General features: G+C 40.9%; 1 protein-coding gene across 5 annotated transcripts in view; it reads right to left on the reverse strand.

Annotated features, from left to right (window-relative positions):
• The window catches only part of RTN4 (reticulon 4), a 48190-nt gene that overhangs the window by 2008 nt on the left and 31888 nt on the right, over positions 1–14294 (reverse strand). For all 5 annotated transcript variants that reach the window (XM_049801615.1, XM_049801620.1, XM_049801617.1 and 2 more), the window contains 4 exons: positions 10509–10716; positions 7515–7653; positions 1502–1571; positions 785–831 (listed from right to left, as the gene is read on the reverse strand). In XM_049801615.1, the coding sequence (XP_049657572.1) occupies positions 785–831; positions 1502–1571; positions 7515–7653; positions 10509–10716 (464 nt within the window). The remainder of the gene's footprint in view (positions 1–784; positions 832–1501; positions 1572–7514; positions 7654–10508; positions 10717–14294) is intronic.

Genomic DNA, 14294 nt, shown 5'->3' on the forward strand with positions numbered 1-14294 from the left:
CCTCGTCTTTCCTCAGACCTACAGGATTCCCTTTCACTGCAGAATACTTTGTTCTTTCCTAGGAGCTCGGAGAAGAGCCCAAGAGGCTCCGCCATCTGCTCTGTGCCTTTCTTCCTCCCTTCCTAAGTCCCAGGCTGGCCTCCATGAGCAGCGTTGTTTTTGAAAGGGGAGAAGGAACTGCTAAGCCAGAGCTGGCTTCCCCCCCTCCTGTGCTATGACCTGCTGAAGACAGTCCCTGCCCAAGCTCGGCTATAGTTTAATCATATGCTTTTTAGTTTGGCTCCTTCTTGCCTCTTTCCTTTACATTAGTCTCTCCACAGGAGAAGCACGGGACTGTCTGTGCCAAGCATCTCCCACCTCCTCTTTTTGCCAGGGCTTCAGGACGTGAATCCTGAATATCAGCTTCAAAGAGGTTTCTTCGGAAATTGTTTTAAAAGTTACTTACGTCAGCATTAACGTACCGTGCCTACTGCTGCTTTAGTCCTGACCAAATCTGGATCAGAGGAGAGAGGCCTCCAGGTTAATCAGGCCCTTTTCATAACTTTGCTGGGGAAGCCTTCTTAGACTTCCACCAGAGAGGAGGAAGGGAAAGCACACGCAGTCTGGACTCCAAAGTGAACTCGATTCTCTTGGCCCTAGCACTGACTCCTAGTTAAAGGCCCATCTTTTAAAGGCTTTCAAGATTTTTAGAAGATTGAAATGAATTTTAGTTTTATTCACTTGTGTTTTTACGTCAACATAGCTGATTTTATGCAGCTTTTAATGAATCATATTAAATGCTTACCTGATGTCTCTCATAAATAACAGGAACACTGAAGAGTGAAATCAAAGCTGGAAAAGAGCACAAAGGCATAAATACTGGCAAGAGGGATGGTGTTCAGGTAAAACAAAGACTAGTTTCCAGGCCTTGACATCTCTTTCAAAAAGGTACCAGAAAAAAGAAGTAACTAAGCCACACACAAAAATCGTTGGCCCGCAATTTAAATAATCCCTATTAAGGAGAAGTTCTCCAGGTCTCATTAACAGTACAGTAAGTCTGGTCACAGATCACTTTTTCACTGTGGGTTATGCCAATTCTTCAAAAAGGACACTTAGGCTTCTGCCAGCGTCAGTTGGTTTCTGACACCTGAAGGCAGCCTGCTCTGGGATACAAGAAATAAAACTATCTGCAGTGGGACATGCCCAGAGCCAATTTTGTACCTCCTCCAAAGTCACAATACAGCCATTCAAGTAATGCTAACCCTGACAGGGACAAGCACAACAGAACATGCTTTTAAATGACACAATGTTTGGAAAATCAGCAACCTCAAAGAATTCAACAATGCAGTTCAAAATGATCTGTTCTGCAGTGTTATCAACATCCTAGAAAAAGGACACAAAACAGTAACATCTTGCTACACTCTCAAGAACACAGGAACAGCCTCACAGTATTGAGCAGACTTCAGTGCTTTTCCAGAGTTATTTTGTATGCCAGCCTTTTAACACTATTTAGAACACTTACCCAGAATCAGTAATGTCAGACCATTAAACAAGGCACCAACATAAGTGAATACCCACATCAACACTGCAAACTAAAAAGGAAAAAAAACAGCATGTCAGCCCACAGTCTGTCTTACCAGAACATACTAGTTAGAGCAGTGAGAGAACTTTTCTAAACACACATATGAAACTAAAACGCCCCAAACTCCACTTCACCCCATATGTCTCATGTAATTATAGACGAGTGACAAGATGGCTGAAGGGTTCAGTAATAGGATACGTGGCCTCTTGCGTCTAGGTCATCGGGCTGAATTCAGCCCAAGTCAGCAGTGACCAAAAGCTGTTAGTACTCGGTGGCTGCTCAATGCCCTCTGCAGCATTGCCTGTACAAGACACAGCACTTCCAGTCCTGGATTTCGTAACGATGGGTAAACACAGTTCCTACCTCCCACCCTTTCAAAGAGATGGAACAAGGCAGGCAAGTGAGAGGTTAAAGGGCTGGCGCAGGACACGGCAATCGGTGACAGAGCCAGAAAGAAAGCAGGTCATTTGTTTGTGTGGTAGCCCGGCAGCCAACATACGAGCACATCCACTGCGGGGCTGCAGCGCCAATGGCAGCGCCGAACCATCACAATCACGCTTCGGCTCAGCAAAGGTCTCTATGAACCGCTGGCCAGACTAGGCAGAGGGTTCTGTCACATCGGGGGAAAAACCTGTCTGGAAGGTAACGTGGCAAGGTTGGCTTAATTGACTTTATTTCCTTAAAAAACAAAAAAACCCAAACCATAGGAGCTTTGGATACTAAAAGGTTCAGAAAAGAGAGAAGTTAACAGTGCCATAAAATGGAAGCTGGCTCTAAGTCAGAGACAAATTCAGAAGCAAAGATGTCCCTTCTGTTAACAGACACCTAAACCCTCACACTGGCATTATTTCTGGCTTTGTACCCCAGCCCCTAACTCACTCGTACCCAGACGCCGCTCCTCCACCACCGCCACCTTGCTGCCTGCACTTGCACAGCTCCCCTGTCCTGCAGAGGCTCCGCTCCGCTTCACCCGCTCTACACAAAGATCTGCAGAAGTTCAAGCCCCTCAGCTTTCGGCCAGGTGGAGAGTGTCCCAAGTACACCTCTGACCTATACCGGGGTGGGAGGGGGCCGAAGGCTGCCAGCTCTATTTCTGTGTAGGATTCCTCCCCAAGGAAAATCAGCCGGTTTCTTCTAGTGTTGCACAGCCCGTAAGGATCTGAGCAGAAGCCAGGATCTGGATGTCAGACATAGTGGATTTACCAGTGCTTATTTCTTGCTAAGCGCTGAATTATGCTTTGCGTTGTGCAGAGCACACAGATGAGCCCCCCAGCCCATTAATCAACTAAGCACATCTGGTTATTTTCCGTGCAAGACGCTGCAAAACACCAAACAGCCAGACAGATGTGGTGAGGAGGCTGCTGCTGGCATCAGGGAGAGAAGATCTGGGCACAGTTAACAACCAAAGATGAAGCTCTCTGACATGCAGGAGGTACATGCAAGGAAAAGATGGGTACAAAGCACTGGAAAGAAAAAAAGTGCACGCTGAAAGACTGTGGGTGTGGGCAAGGATCTAGCCTGCAGCCAAGTTACTAAGAAGTTATGTATCCAAACACCCATTTTTAGCTTATCATAAGATGCAAAATATCCAAACCAAACAAAATCAACAGCCAACAATAAGATAAGGGCATAACAATCGATACAAGTTCAATTCCATGACCTCTGTAATGAAATGAAGTTTACTTCAAGAGCTTCATTCAAAGCTGATCCCATTCAAAATTCAGTAGGATTAACTGCAAATGATGCAGTTCTTTATCTGTCGGTTCGTTCTAGATGTGACACTAAAGGCACAAAGTTAGCCCTCAGACAAGGCTGCAATGTTACAATCAACTGCATTCCCAGTGAAGGATTTTGGCACGTTTATTAAGAAAAATAAAGCAGATTTCTCTAAACTCCCTCATGATTTGTTCAAACTTTGGCCCAGTTCTGGTCTCTGCAATACCAGGGTGAGAGCTGACTGCCAGCCTCTTTGCACAAGACATTTTAACAGAACAAATACTTTCCCTTCAGAGCACGTCTGTACATGCAGCACATCCCCCTCCCCAGCAAAGGGACGGATATCAACAACTTTTACTACAGCAAAAAGCCTCCAAGTTTGTGAACATGCAGAATGATTCTCTTACAGGCCATGCAGTCAACAAACTAAATATGCCAGCTTCAAGCACACACTGCAAAGCATCCCGACAGCTATCCAAGATCTCCTCTGCACAAGCACAATTACTGAAGCTAAGCACCAGCCCTAGTGAGGGGAACATTTAGGAATATATAGCTGAAGACTCTGACCAGGTCAGAAAATCTGAGTTTGTATATGCAGAGGGGTAACAGATATGAATCAATCCCAAAGTCCAACAATTATCAGAACTATCCAATCCTATTTAGTGAGCGTTGATTTTACGGCCCAAGAAAGATCAAAATGCAGGAGTTAACATTTGACTCGGGCTTTGATTCTCCAAAAGTCTCTCCAGGAAAGCGTCGGGGTCTAATGATGCACTGTGTTGTGTGTGCAATTTTTAATCTGCTTCCCTTATTCATACTGGGCAGGAGAGGGAACCACTGAGCCCAGTGAGACCACCCCACACTCTCTACCACATCAGTAAGGGACAGCTATTTTGAAGGCTGGGGCTACCAAAACAAATGAAGTTTAGCAAAAAAAATCAGAAACACCTCCCCTCCCCCATTCCCCCCCCCATCCCCGGTCCCACAACTCCTCCTTCTCTTCAGACACTTCTGACAGTTAAAACAACACTCCTGGATTAACTGGAGTTGATCTCAATCCCACATCTACCTATTGGTCTCTACTTTGTATTGGTCTCTCTCTTTTTTTTTTTTTCCTTAGAAATGAGACAAACTCACAGAACCTTACAAATACAAAAAGGATTACCTGAAACACATCTAAACACTTAAAGCTCCAAGACAAAAAAAAACAAAAAAAAAACCCAAAAAAACACCAGAAGGCAACCCAGGATTGACCTGCAAAGATAATATTGCTCTTCCCACACACTCAGGACAGAAGGAAAGCATAGGTCCCAAGCTCAGCCTGAACATTACAATGATATCTAAACCAGTAAAAAATACAGTCTATTTGATGGACTGAATCGAGTTTTTGCCTACCTCGTTCCAATGATTAATGACTACCCAGTACCCAAACCATACTGCAATTTAATGGCAAATCCAGACATGTCCCATGTATCAGTTTCTTTACTATAAAATAGTTCAGAGACAGCAAAGAGCTCTGTTTCTCAAAACATCAGTTGACCAATGACAAACTGAAAGCAACTGTGCCCCAGTGTCAGAACGGCTACCATTGCGCAGCTGGGGGTGAAACACCAGATCGCTGTTCATCAGGACAAAGTGCAGTTTCTCCTGGGACTCTCTGGCAAGGGCTCCTCTGGAATTGCTCCTCAAGAGCTGTGAGGAACTTCTCATGCTGCATAAATATTTAGAGTCCATTTTAAGACTTCCATGAGTGAACATTGTTTAATAAAAAAGAAAAAATCCTAACAAGACAGATTTTACAGCCAGAACTATTACACACAATAAACTGACCTGCAGACATTTTCTACATTAAAGCTCTGTAACTTTAATTATACACAAACATGCTGTTTCCTATAGTGAAGATGTTTAAACTACAGGAGCCAAGATATTTTTATTTTTTTTAAACTAGGGCCATTACATTACATAGGGCCCCAGCATCTTAATGTTCTCCTCAAGCACAAACTCTTCAAGATCAGTAACTTGCGCTTGTGAACTGACATTCACTGGTTTCATGTAAGGGTTGCTCCCAACTCCTGTAAATTAGACTAATTAACCTACATAAAATGTTTTAAGTGCCAGAAGGCGAGAGGGGAAATGAATTAGTTCAGCTGAATTAAATATGTCTTTCCTATATACCACAGTATTTTATTAGAGTGCCTTGAAGACACTCTGACTGGAATTAATTCTACTTCTAACATAATTCCTCCAAAAGGCCTACTTTTTAAAACGGCGTTAACTGAAACAGCAGTTGGCTGTTTACTGCTTTCTCTTCCTTTACTGCAAGGGATTATGATCTCTAAACAAATGGTGTGGAAAATCTTATAACTCAGATTAATAATTAAGCCCTTTCTGATATGTTCCTTCAAGAAATACAAGTGACCTTGTGACTACAAGTTTTCCTGTGATGATGTTTAATCAGATCCAAACATGACTTAAGCAAAATAACTTTTCTTTGAACATTGAAACTGAATGTCCTTAAAAAACACAATGAACAAAGAATATGTTCCTTTCCTCCCTCACGCCCCAAGTTTAAGGTATCAAAATGCAACTGTAGCTGTGTAACAGGAACTCTTTCGGTCAAGGCTGTAGCCTTGACATGCTGCAGAGATGAATCCTAAGTACTCAGTCACTTAAGCATGAGGGAGAGACACAGCTTCTTACAGACAAAACCAATGGGCAGCGGTGAGGGGATGTAGCCATCAAAATTCAGACCCTGTGTGGAAACACCAGCAAGGCACAGACAATAATGGGCCTTATTTAAGCCATTTTGCCATAAAATGATTGCATCTTACTGCACAACGCTTTAGGAGTAGAAAGATTATTACACAAAACCCCAGGCTAATATCCCACCTCCTCTTTCCCTTCTGAGAACATGAATCCTTACCAGGAGCAGCAGACTCCAGGTAAGCACCCGACAGCCTTATAATCCTTCCTGTCTCCAAAGGCAAAGGCCTCTTAGTGCAGGAGACTTGCACAGCATCAGGTGCAACTATTCCGGCACAAACTCTGTGTTTAAGTTGGAGCATAATGAGAAACTGGATCTAGAAAATCTGGGTAAGATCCTGAGATCTGCCTCCAATTTCCATTCCACAAATATAACAAAGACTTTTACAGCCTTCCTATTTTTCTCCAAGTTTCACTAGAAACCCCTTCCCCCAACCCCACAACAACTCAAGGGACTTTACAAAGCACTAAGTAAGGGATTTACTGGAGGATAAATGCACCTTTATTTCAAGAAGATTAAGCAAACTGAAAAAGAAATGGACAACATGTACTCAGTAAAGGAAATAACTTCGAAAAACAAAGGCAGTTAGCTTGAAAGGAGAGAATATAATTCTCACGGAACAAAACTGAAGGGTTTTCAGCCAATTCTTGTTATTATTATTATTAATCACTGTCAGTTTTGCTCTGCCACCTTCCATAAATCTCATTAAATACTACTTGGACGTATTCAAGATATCTGTTAGGCAGTATTGCATGCTTTAGGGTAGAGTAACTTGCAAAACCCATTTCAGTAATTTGCATCACAAAAAGAAGCAGCTATTCACACCCAAATCCAGGGACTGAAACAAGCATCCACCTTCCTAGTAAAACAAGGGCATCACTCAGTCCCCACTCTGCCAGCAAAAAAGTGGACACAAGAACTCCTCCTGTTTAAGGCAAGCAACTGTGCACTAACCACTTACTCATCTCCGGACAGAAACAAATTGAAAACCAGAACAAACCCAGACTGTGGCAGTCTAGCCCAAAACACAGATTTTCAAGAGGGACAGATGCATGTTAGTGACACATTCTAAATGCCCATATTGGAGCAGTGTCTTGTTTTCTTAAAAGATTTCTGCTGTTAAGCACCAGCAAGGAAGTGTAGCAGCTGAACTGCATGGAGCCAGAGCTTATTTCAGTTTTCCCTTTGTTTTTATTATACTGTCAAAATAACATGCACATAAATTTATCCACTGTATTACTGCAAATAGCACTTTATATTCAACTCAGCGTGGCTAACAGAAAGCTATACTTCTTGAAGAACAAAAAGGCTTATTACTTCCAACAACCAGACTAAAACTCATTATTTACTTATACAGAGCCAAAGATGCTATTGTTCATTCATGTTTCTAAGGCCCAGTGGGCTTTGCTAACCTAGGTCAGCAAGGAATCTATTTACACAAGGCTGCTGCTCCTACAGCTGAAGTGAACTTACCTTCAGAGAATCAACTAAGTCATCAACTAAGAAGAGACGTCTCAGCTCTTTGACTGTGCCATTAATGTGACCGAGCACAACATTACTGTATTTCTGAATAAGCTCTTCAGACACAGCTACATCAGACTCCAAGTAAGCCCTGCAAGAAAGAAGAGCTTATGAAACATTACTGTAAGCATGCTGCCAAACAGTATCAACATGTTATGTGTTATATATACAATATCAACATACGTTCTTTTTATGCTATATAGAGAAAAACCTCACTGTGTGAGGAATGCTAAAAGGATAGAACAGAACTAACCTGAAGTTATTCTTAGAAGGTAAAAGTGAACCTTAAAAAAACCCCCACAATCTCTTAGAAGAAAAGAAAAAAATTGTTTCTTTCTTACTGCTGTGTTGTGCTGGTGCATCTATTAAGTCGCAGTCTCACCTGGCCTAGGTAAAAAAGCTGTGCTGGCTAACATAGATGTGTGAACAGACAAGGCCTACTGAGTGGCCAAAACGGCGTCCAGCACCACTGACCCATATACGCTGCTTGGTCTATGAAGTCTCTTCTACTCCTCAGCGTATGCTGTCATCTAGTACACTAAGGCCAACATGTATTTAAAAAAAATGAGAGGCTGGAGGGGGCGTGGGGTATGTGTCATTCTCAGTTTTTGCTATTGTATTAGGCAGCCTAATATTTTACCAGACTTGAGATTCCTTCATTTCTCAAACAGAACAAATCCTACAAATGCAGCATATCCATTCGTACATCTGGAAGGCACTTCTGAAGTTACCATTAAGCTGTAACACACACACTAAGGCATGGTAAAATCAGCAAGTCTTTCATCATTTGCTAAAAAAATTTCTTGCAGTTAGCGACAGCAGTTCTTTCAACAGGAAGACACAAGCCCCCATGTGATTAAGTGTTCTTTCTACTACACTGTGACTTTTATTTGTAGCTGCAGTAGCTATGGCAATTTAGACCCTTTAAATAGAGAATAATTTATCTAATTTGCATGTTGGAGGAAGGAGCAGCAACACAGCACATCTGTAACAGGGTACTCATTTTACAGTTACTACAGCTGTTAAACTTTTACTTTCATTTAGAAGGGGATTCTGCTTCCAGGTAGTTTTGTTTGATTTTTTTTTAAAAAATAAACACGGAGTGGAGGCTCCTATGTATGTCATTTGAAGCAAAGCTACATGGCATTGTGGCAAGTCCAAAACAAATAAAAATACTTTAAAGGGTAACTACAGAGGGCAGCCATTTCAAGGCTACCTTCTGCTTTCCACACTTGGCTTGAATCTGCACACCCTTTTCAACTCATCAGTAAGATACTCAGTACCTGAATCAAAAATCAAATTCATCTCATGGATGTGCTCTTCACTGCCGAACTAAATACAAGGAAAAATATCCTTCTTGTAGTTGAAGCTATACAGATAAAAAGTTGAGCAACCAGGTAAGTTGGACAAGAATGTCTGGAAGCTTCTTAGGAATATCAGTATTTTTAGAAATAAACTGCAGAAAGAGCACAGGTAGAACAAGTTTGGCTTGTTCTTGCTAAGAAAACTTAACTGGTAAACTTGGAAATGCTGTTCGGATACTAAAGAGCACTACTGGGTAGAAAGAGCAAACGGGATCTCAGCCGGGAATTACTCACCCTAATAAGGGTGAATAAGGAGCGCCATACAAGGCATTGATGGTTAAAAAAAAAACAAACGAAAAATCCACAAACAAAAAACTAAGTTTATAAAAGATTACATTTCATATATATTTCAGCTATACTGAACACTGTTGCCAATTGTTCAGATGTATTTTTTTGTAGCAGATCTAAGCTTGAAAGCAAATACTCCTTTTTCTCCAGAGTTGGGTCCCACTGCTGTTTTAGGCACAGACTGGCTTCCACTGGGTAAATGAGCCACTACACATAGCCAGGGAGGAATGGAGGTAAACCATTGCCTTACTGAAGATGAGAGGAAGAGAACAAAAACAATTGGAAACACCACAAAAATTAGTAAGAGAGCTGTCAATAGGAGGGCAAGCAGGAGTTTCTGAAAGGTGCAAAGGAAGTTGAGACTGAAACACTTAATCAATTAATAAAAGGAGAGAAGCAAGTCTGAGCAGTGTGGGACAGGGCTGGTATGGAAACAGGAAACATGCACTCTTAGTAAATGCCCTAACACCTAAGTTTGTATTTCTCTCAAGATGCAGTTTTGCAGTAATGGGCACCACTGTATTCCACACAGGAAAGGATGCATACCATGAATACCATGTTCCCGCACCACAGGGAAGTAAGTGCACGCATGGTATGCCCCAAGGACTTAGCTCATCACTTAAAGCAAAGAGTTCAGAGGTCCTCTTCAAGGACCTAAATTAATCCTATGATTCAACTCCTCAAGCCTTAGAATTGAGAGTCCAAGTTGCTGGACTTCTGACCTGGGCTGGCTGCAATGAGAACCTGGGTTCTGCTGATGACAAGGCAGCCTTGCACGTGGAGAACACAGCTATGCTGCTCCATACTAGAACACAATTTAAGAGTATTCTTAAATAAAAAGTTCCAAAAAGATAGAAGTCTCCCCTGCTACATTTATTCTGATTTTTGCTAGATATATTGCATTGAAAGTGCTGCATCTCCTGAGTACTGTTTAAATTTTGTCCATCATCTGCCACTGGTTCACGTTCTGAAGACTATACCACTCTAAGATGCACATATTACTCCACTGGATTTAATTAATGGATTTATTTTAATGTAACTTAAGATACTCTAGCATTCCCAGGGAAATCCCCTGTACCAAGTACTCAGTTCCACTTTCTTTACCACTGTGTATATCCTCTGAGAAAAACTGAGAGAAGAGTAGTCATAGGCTGGGTAACCGATTTTTCAGAACAGGCTACTTACATTATTATGCAACATATTACAGCGTATGTCATCTACTGACTCTTAACAGCACCAGTACTGCTGCTCCCCAAGACAACACACTTTTTCTTAATTAAAAGAAAAATCTCACCTAAACGGGTGGCCTTCATCGGACTTTTGGATTGCCTGGATAACTCCCTTGTATATCCTAAAGCTGATCGTCACAGAAAGCAGGGCCAAGGCAATGTAAGCTGTCACGCTCACGATGCTGAACACTGTTAATGAAAGCAGCAGGAACAAGCTGGCACCAAACACCACTCCTGTCTTCTTAATGTCTCGCCAGTAAAGGAGGTCAACAACTAAAATTTAAAAAAGGTAAGAAATTAGAACAAGATACCTTTTGCAGCCATATGAAAACAGTAAACATGAGTCACTTGACTGCTGAGAGTCATCAGGAATGGAACTTGCAATCTCACTGTCAAACCAGAGCTGAAATGACAACTAGAAATAGGTTATTTTAGCACTGATTCTGCATCGGACTTCAGATTATTGGGATTATTGTTATTAGGATTAGCTCAAATGTAATTGCTAAAATTTGAGAACAATTCTGCCCTTAAGCAATGTCAGAATTAATCTCTTCAACTACTCCGCTATGTTCTGCACCAGAACCACAGCAGTTTGTGCTTCATTTCATTTTATTTTTGCGCATTTTGTGGATGTCACTCACTGAAGAGATCGATTCCGATTCCCTGTTAGGACAGATGACAAGACACCATCAGATCTCTAAACCATTATATCTTTGCAAGTCTCGTAGAGGCAAAGGCACTGCTCAAGACTCATTAACAGTTCATCTTGTTTCCTTTTCACTGAAGACATTCCCAGGGGAGTTTATAATGTTGATTATGGGTGACAGACTGAGCCATCAAGAGGGAATAATCTCACTAAAATTCCAATCCAGGCTAAATCTGCTGGGCTCCAATGCAAAATACTTCATTTGTAAACCAAGTTCATTTTTAACTTAAGCAACCCACATGAGAGAACACAATATTATGCCATTTTTAGCATTGCTGTTTAAACTACACCTTTGCACAAGTCATAGGTAACGGCTTAATACATCCATTGCAGATTTGTTTGTTTTGAGGTGCTGTTGCATCCAGTCGATTATCTTACTGAATTCATAAAATCTGGCAAACATCATTCTCCATTGCTGACTACAGAACTGGGCAGGGGCATCTAGTCTAGTTTTATACCCCACGGTGAAACACACAGTAAAACTCACTCTTCATGACTTCTACTTCTACAGCTGATTAGATTTTCACAAGAACAAATTCCTCTTCTGCATCAAAACTCCTTGTTAATAGCAATAGCGTATTAGATACAGAACTCATGATAAATTACAGAAAAATTATTACTATTACACTGCAAGTTTAGTAATCCTATCTCATCCTGAACTTCACCAAAGTTAATTGTAAAATAGCATATCACAATTCAGAACAGATTCTTACTTTGAATGACTGTAAAAGAAAATTAAAAATTAAAATTTGACTATTATTTCTTACAGGACGAAAATGTGGTAATGCACCAGCATTAAATGCTTAGTAACCTCTGTAGGGCAAAGTCTGCATAATCCCTTTGTAGGTACAACATGAAAATGCCACTGGGGCTATGGTGCAATTTCACGGTGTTTCAGAAGCTGAAGTCCCTTCCTGATTATTTTCGTAGGGAAACCATACCGAGCAGCAGGAGCTGGAAAGATGAGAACCCTGGTCCGAAACTTAAAGCCACCCATTTTCAAAATGCAAAATATTTTATCCAAATATTTAATTCACATTTCAGTAGAAATTTCCTGAAGTTCTGCAGACAGAACCAGGTTGCAGTTGCATGAACATCTTAAATTTATCACAAACCAGAACTGTTGTGGAAAAAACCCAGCCTTACCCCTTCACCACCACTCAATTCCACTCCTTTCCTCTGCATGGCCCCACACAGGACCAGCCTGGTTTTCTGCATGCCACTGACAACTACTGCACCAAAAAAACCCACCAAAACACAAAAAACTAAGCAGCCAGCCAGATCAGATTCTGGTTGTGGTTCACCATGTGACTCCACAGACATATGGGGCGAGAGATAGAGCAGCCAACTGTCTCAGAACAGCACCAATCTAAAGTCCTTGCCAAATTGCAGCCCAACCTATCCATGCACCCTGCTGACCTGTTATTCCACTGGGTCTCTTCACGTTACAAAGCTGCACTTCTATTTTCCCTGTTGAACAAATGAAGCTCTACGCAACACAACTTTTCTTTAATATTTGTAAAAATCAAACAAACAAACAAAAAAATCATGTAATCATAGGTTTCCTTTTGTATGGGCTATAATCCCTAAATTTAACAACATTTGCTTTGGTCTCTTTGGCTTTGCTTCTAATTACAAAAGTGTCTATTGGTGTCTCTGCACGCCTTACATTAAGCAAGTTTAGCATGCAAAAGGAGTTTACAAATGAATTGTGAGCTTGACCTAAAGACTGTTGTGAACTGTAAACCTAAAGTGAGCTGCAAGTATCTGTAACACCTGGGTGATATTTTCAAAACCAGTATTGCCAAAAAAAGTTGGTGGATTTTGTGCTCCTAAATCATGCAAGAGTTGTTTGAAAAAAACCTCCTTTCTTTCTGTTTGCTTCAAATACTGAAACTATTTTTAAATGCTGCAATTTGAGCATCCATACATTCAAATTTGGGTGCTGCTCCCATATCACATGTCACACTAAGTATGAGCCCTACTCCTCTCCGTTTGCAGATAGCATTAGTTCTGTAAATGAGATACCCCCTCCTCTGCAACACAGTTTTTAAAGCGTCTGCACTGGTAGTGGGTTCTTTCTGCTTCACAGGAAATCACTTACTACAAGCAGTAACACATTATAGCTGAACCCAGTTACAAGGAATGTAAAGACAGCAATTCATCTGTATGACAATTTCCAAAATACAAGAGACAAAGGTAAATTGCTGGAATTAAAGCATACCACAAATGCCAAACAGCGTCTAGCGACCCATCTTCAAGTCTTTCGTTCTCAGTAACTGGTAAGAAAAATCCCCAAGCTAGGACCTCCCAGACCAGAGTGAAGCTGCACATGCAGCTTTTTTCCTCAGTCTGTCTCCCTCCCCTCCATTTGGAGAACTACCAAATCAGCCTCAGCTTAATGACAGACGTATCTGGTTTCATTGTAAATTCCTCAAAGGGAAATTCAGTGTTATAAGTCACTGAAAAACTGATTTGTAATTTTCAGTCCAAGAGAGTACATGATGAAATTGATTGATAGTCTCCAACTGATCAGAAACAGGTATCTGTATTTCTTTCTGAAGTAAAAGAAAAGATTAAAAGCATTACTAGAAGCAGCTTTCTGGCTTTAACTTATACACAAGACACACAGAGCAGACTAAAAAAAAAAACAGAAAAACAGAAAACCCCACCAATTCTCAGGAACAACCCTGCCAAGCAGTATCCTTCCTCATGGAAACCGTTTTAAGCTTTATTTTATACAATATGAACTATAATCTCATGCATTTAATGCAAGTATTCCAGGCCTATTATAAAGCAAGAACAGCTGCCTACATTTGGTAAGCACGAACTGTCACTTGGCATATCTAAAAATAGTAGTGCTAGCATCCGTGCCTTACATGCAGAACTCATCCAATTACATTTTGCTTTCAAAGCAAGTGCCGCGATAGGTTTATCACTGGGGTTTTTTGTTTGTTTGTTTGTTTTTGAAGTATTTTCTTTTTTTCACGGACTTAAAACTGAACAAGTCATACCGGTTTTTGATGACAAAAGCAAGTGTTTTAATATATTTAACCTGATAATCCTCTATTTAAAAAAAACCCTGAAGCAAGTAACCCTCTTTTTTTTTTTTTTTTTTTTTTTTTTTAGAAAGAGAAATTAAAAG

The sequence above is a fragment of the Accipiter gentilis genome, chromosome 5, assembly GCF_929443795.1.
Source record: "Accipiter gentilis chromosome 5, bAccGen1.1, whole genome shotgun sequence".
NCBI classification, from domain to species: domain Eukaryota; kingdom Metazoa; phylum Chordata; class Aves; order Accipitriformes; family Accipitridae; genus Astur; species Astur gentilis.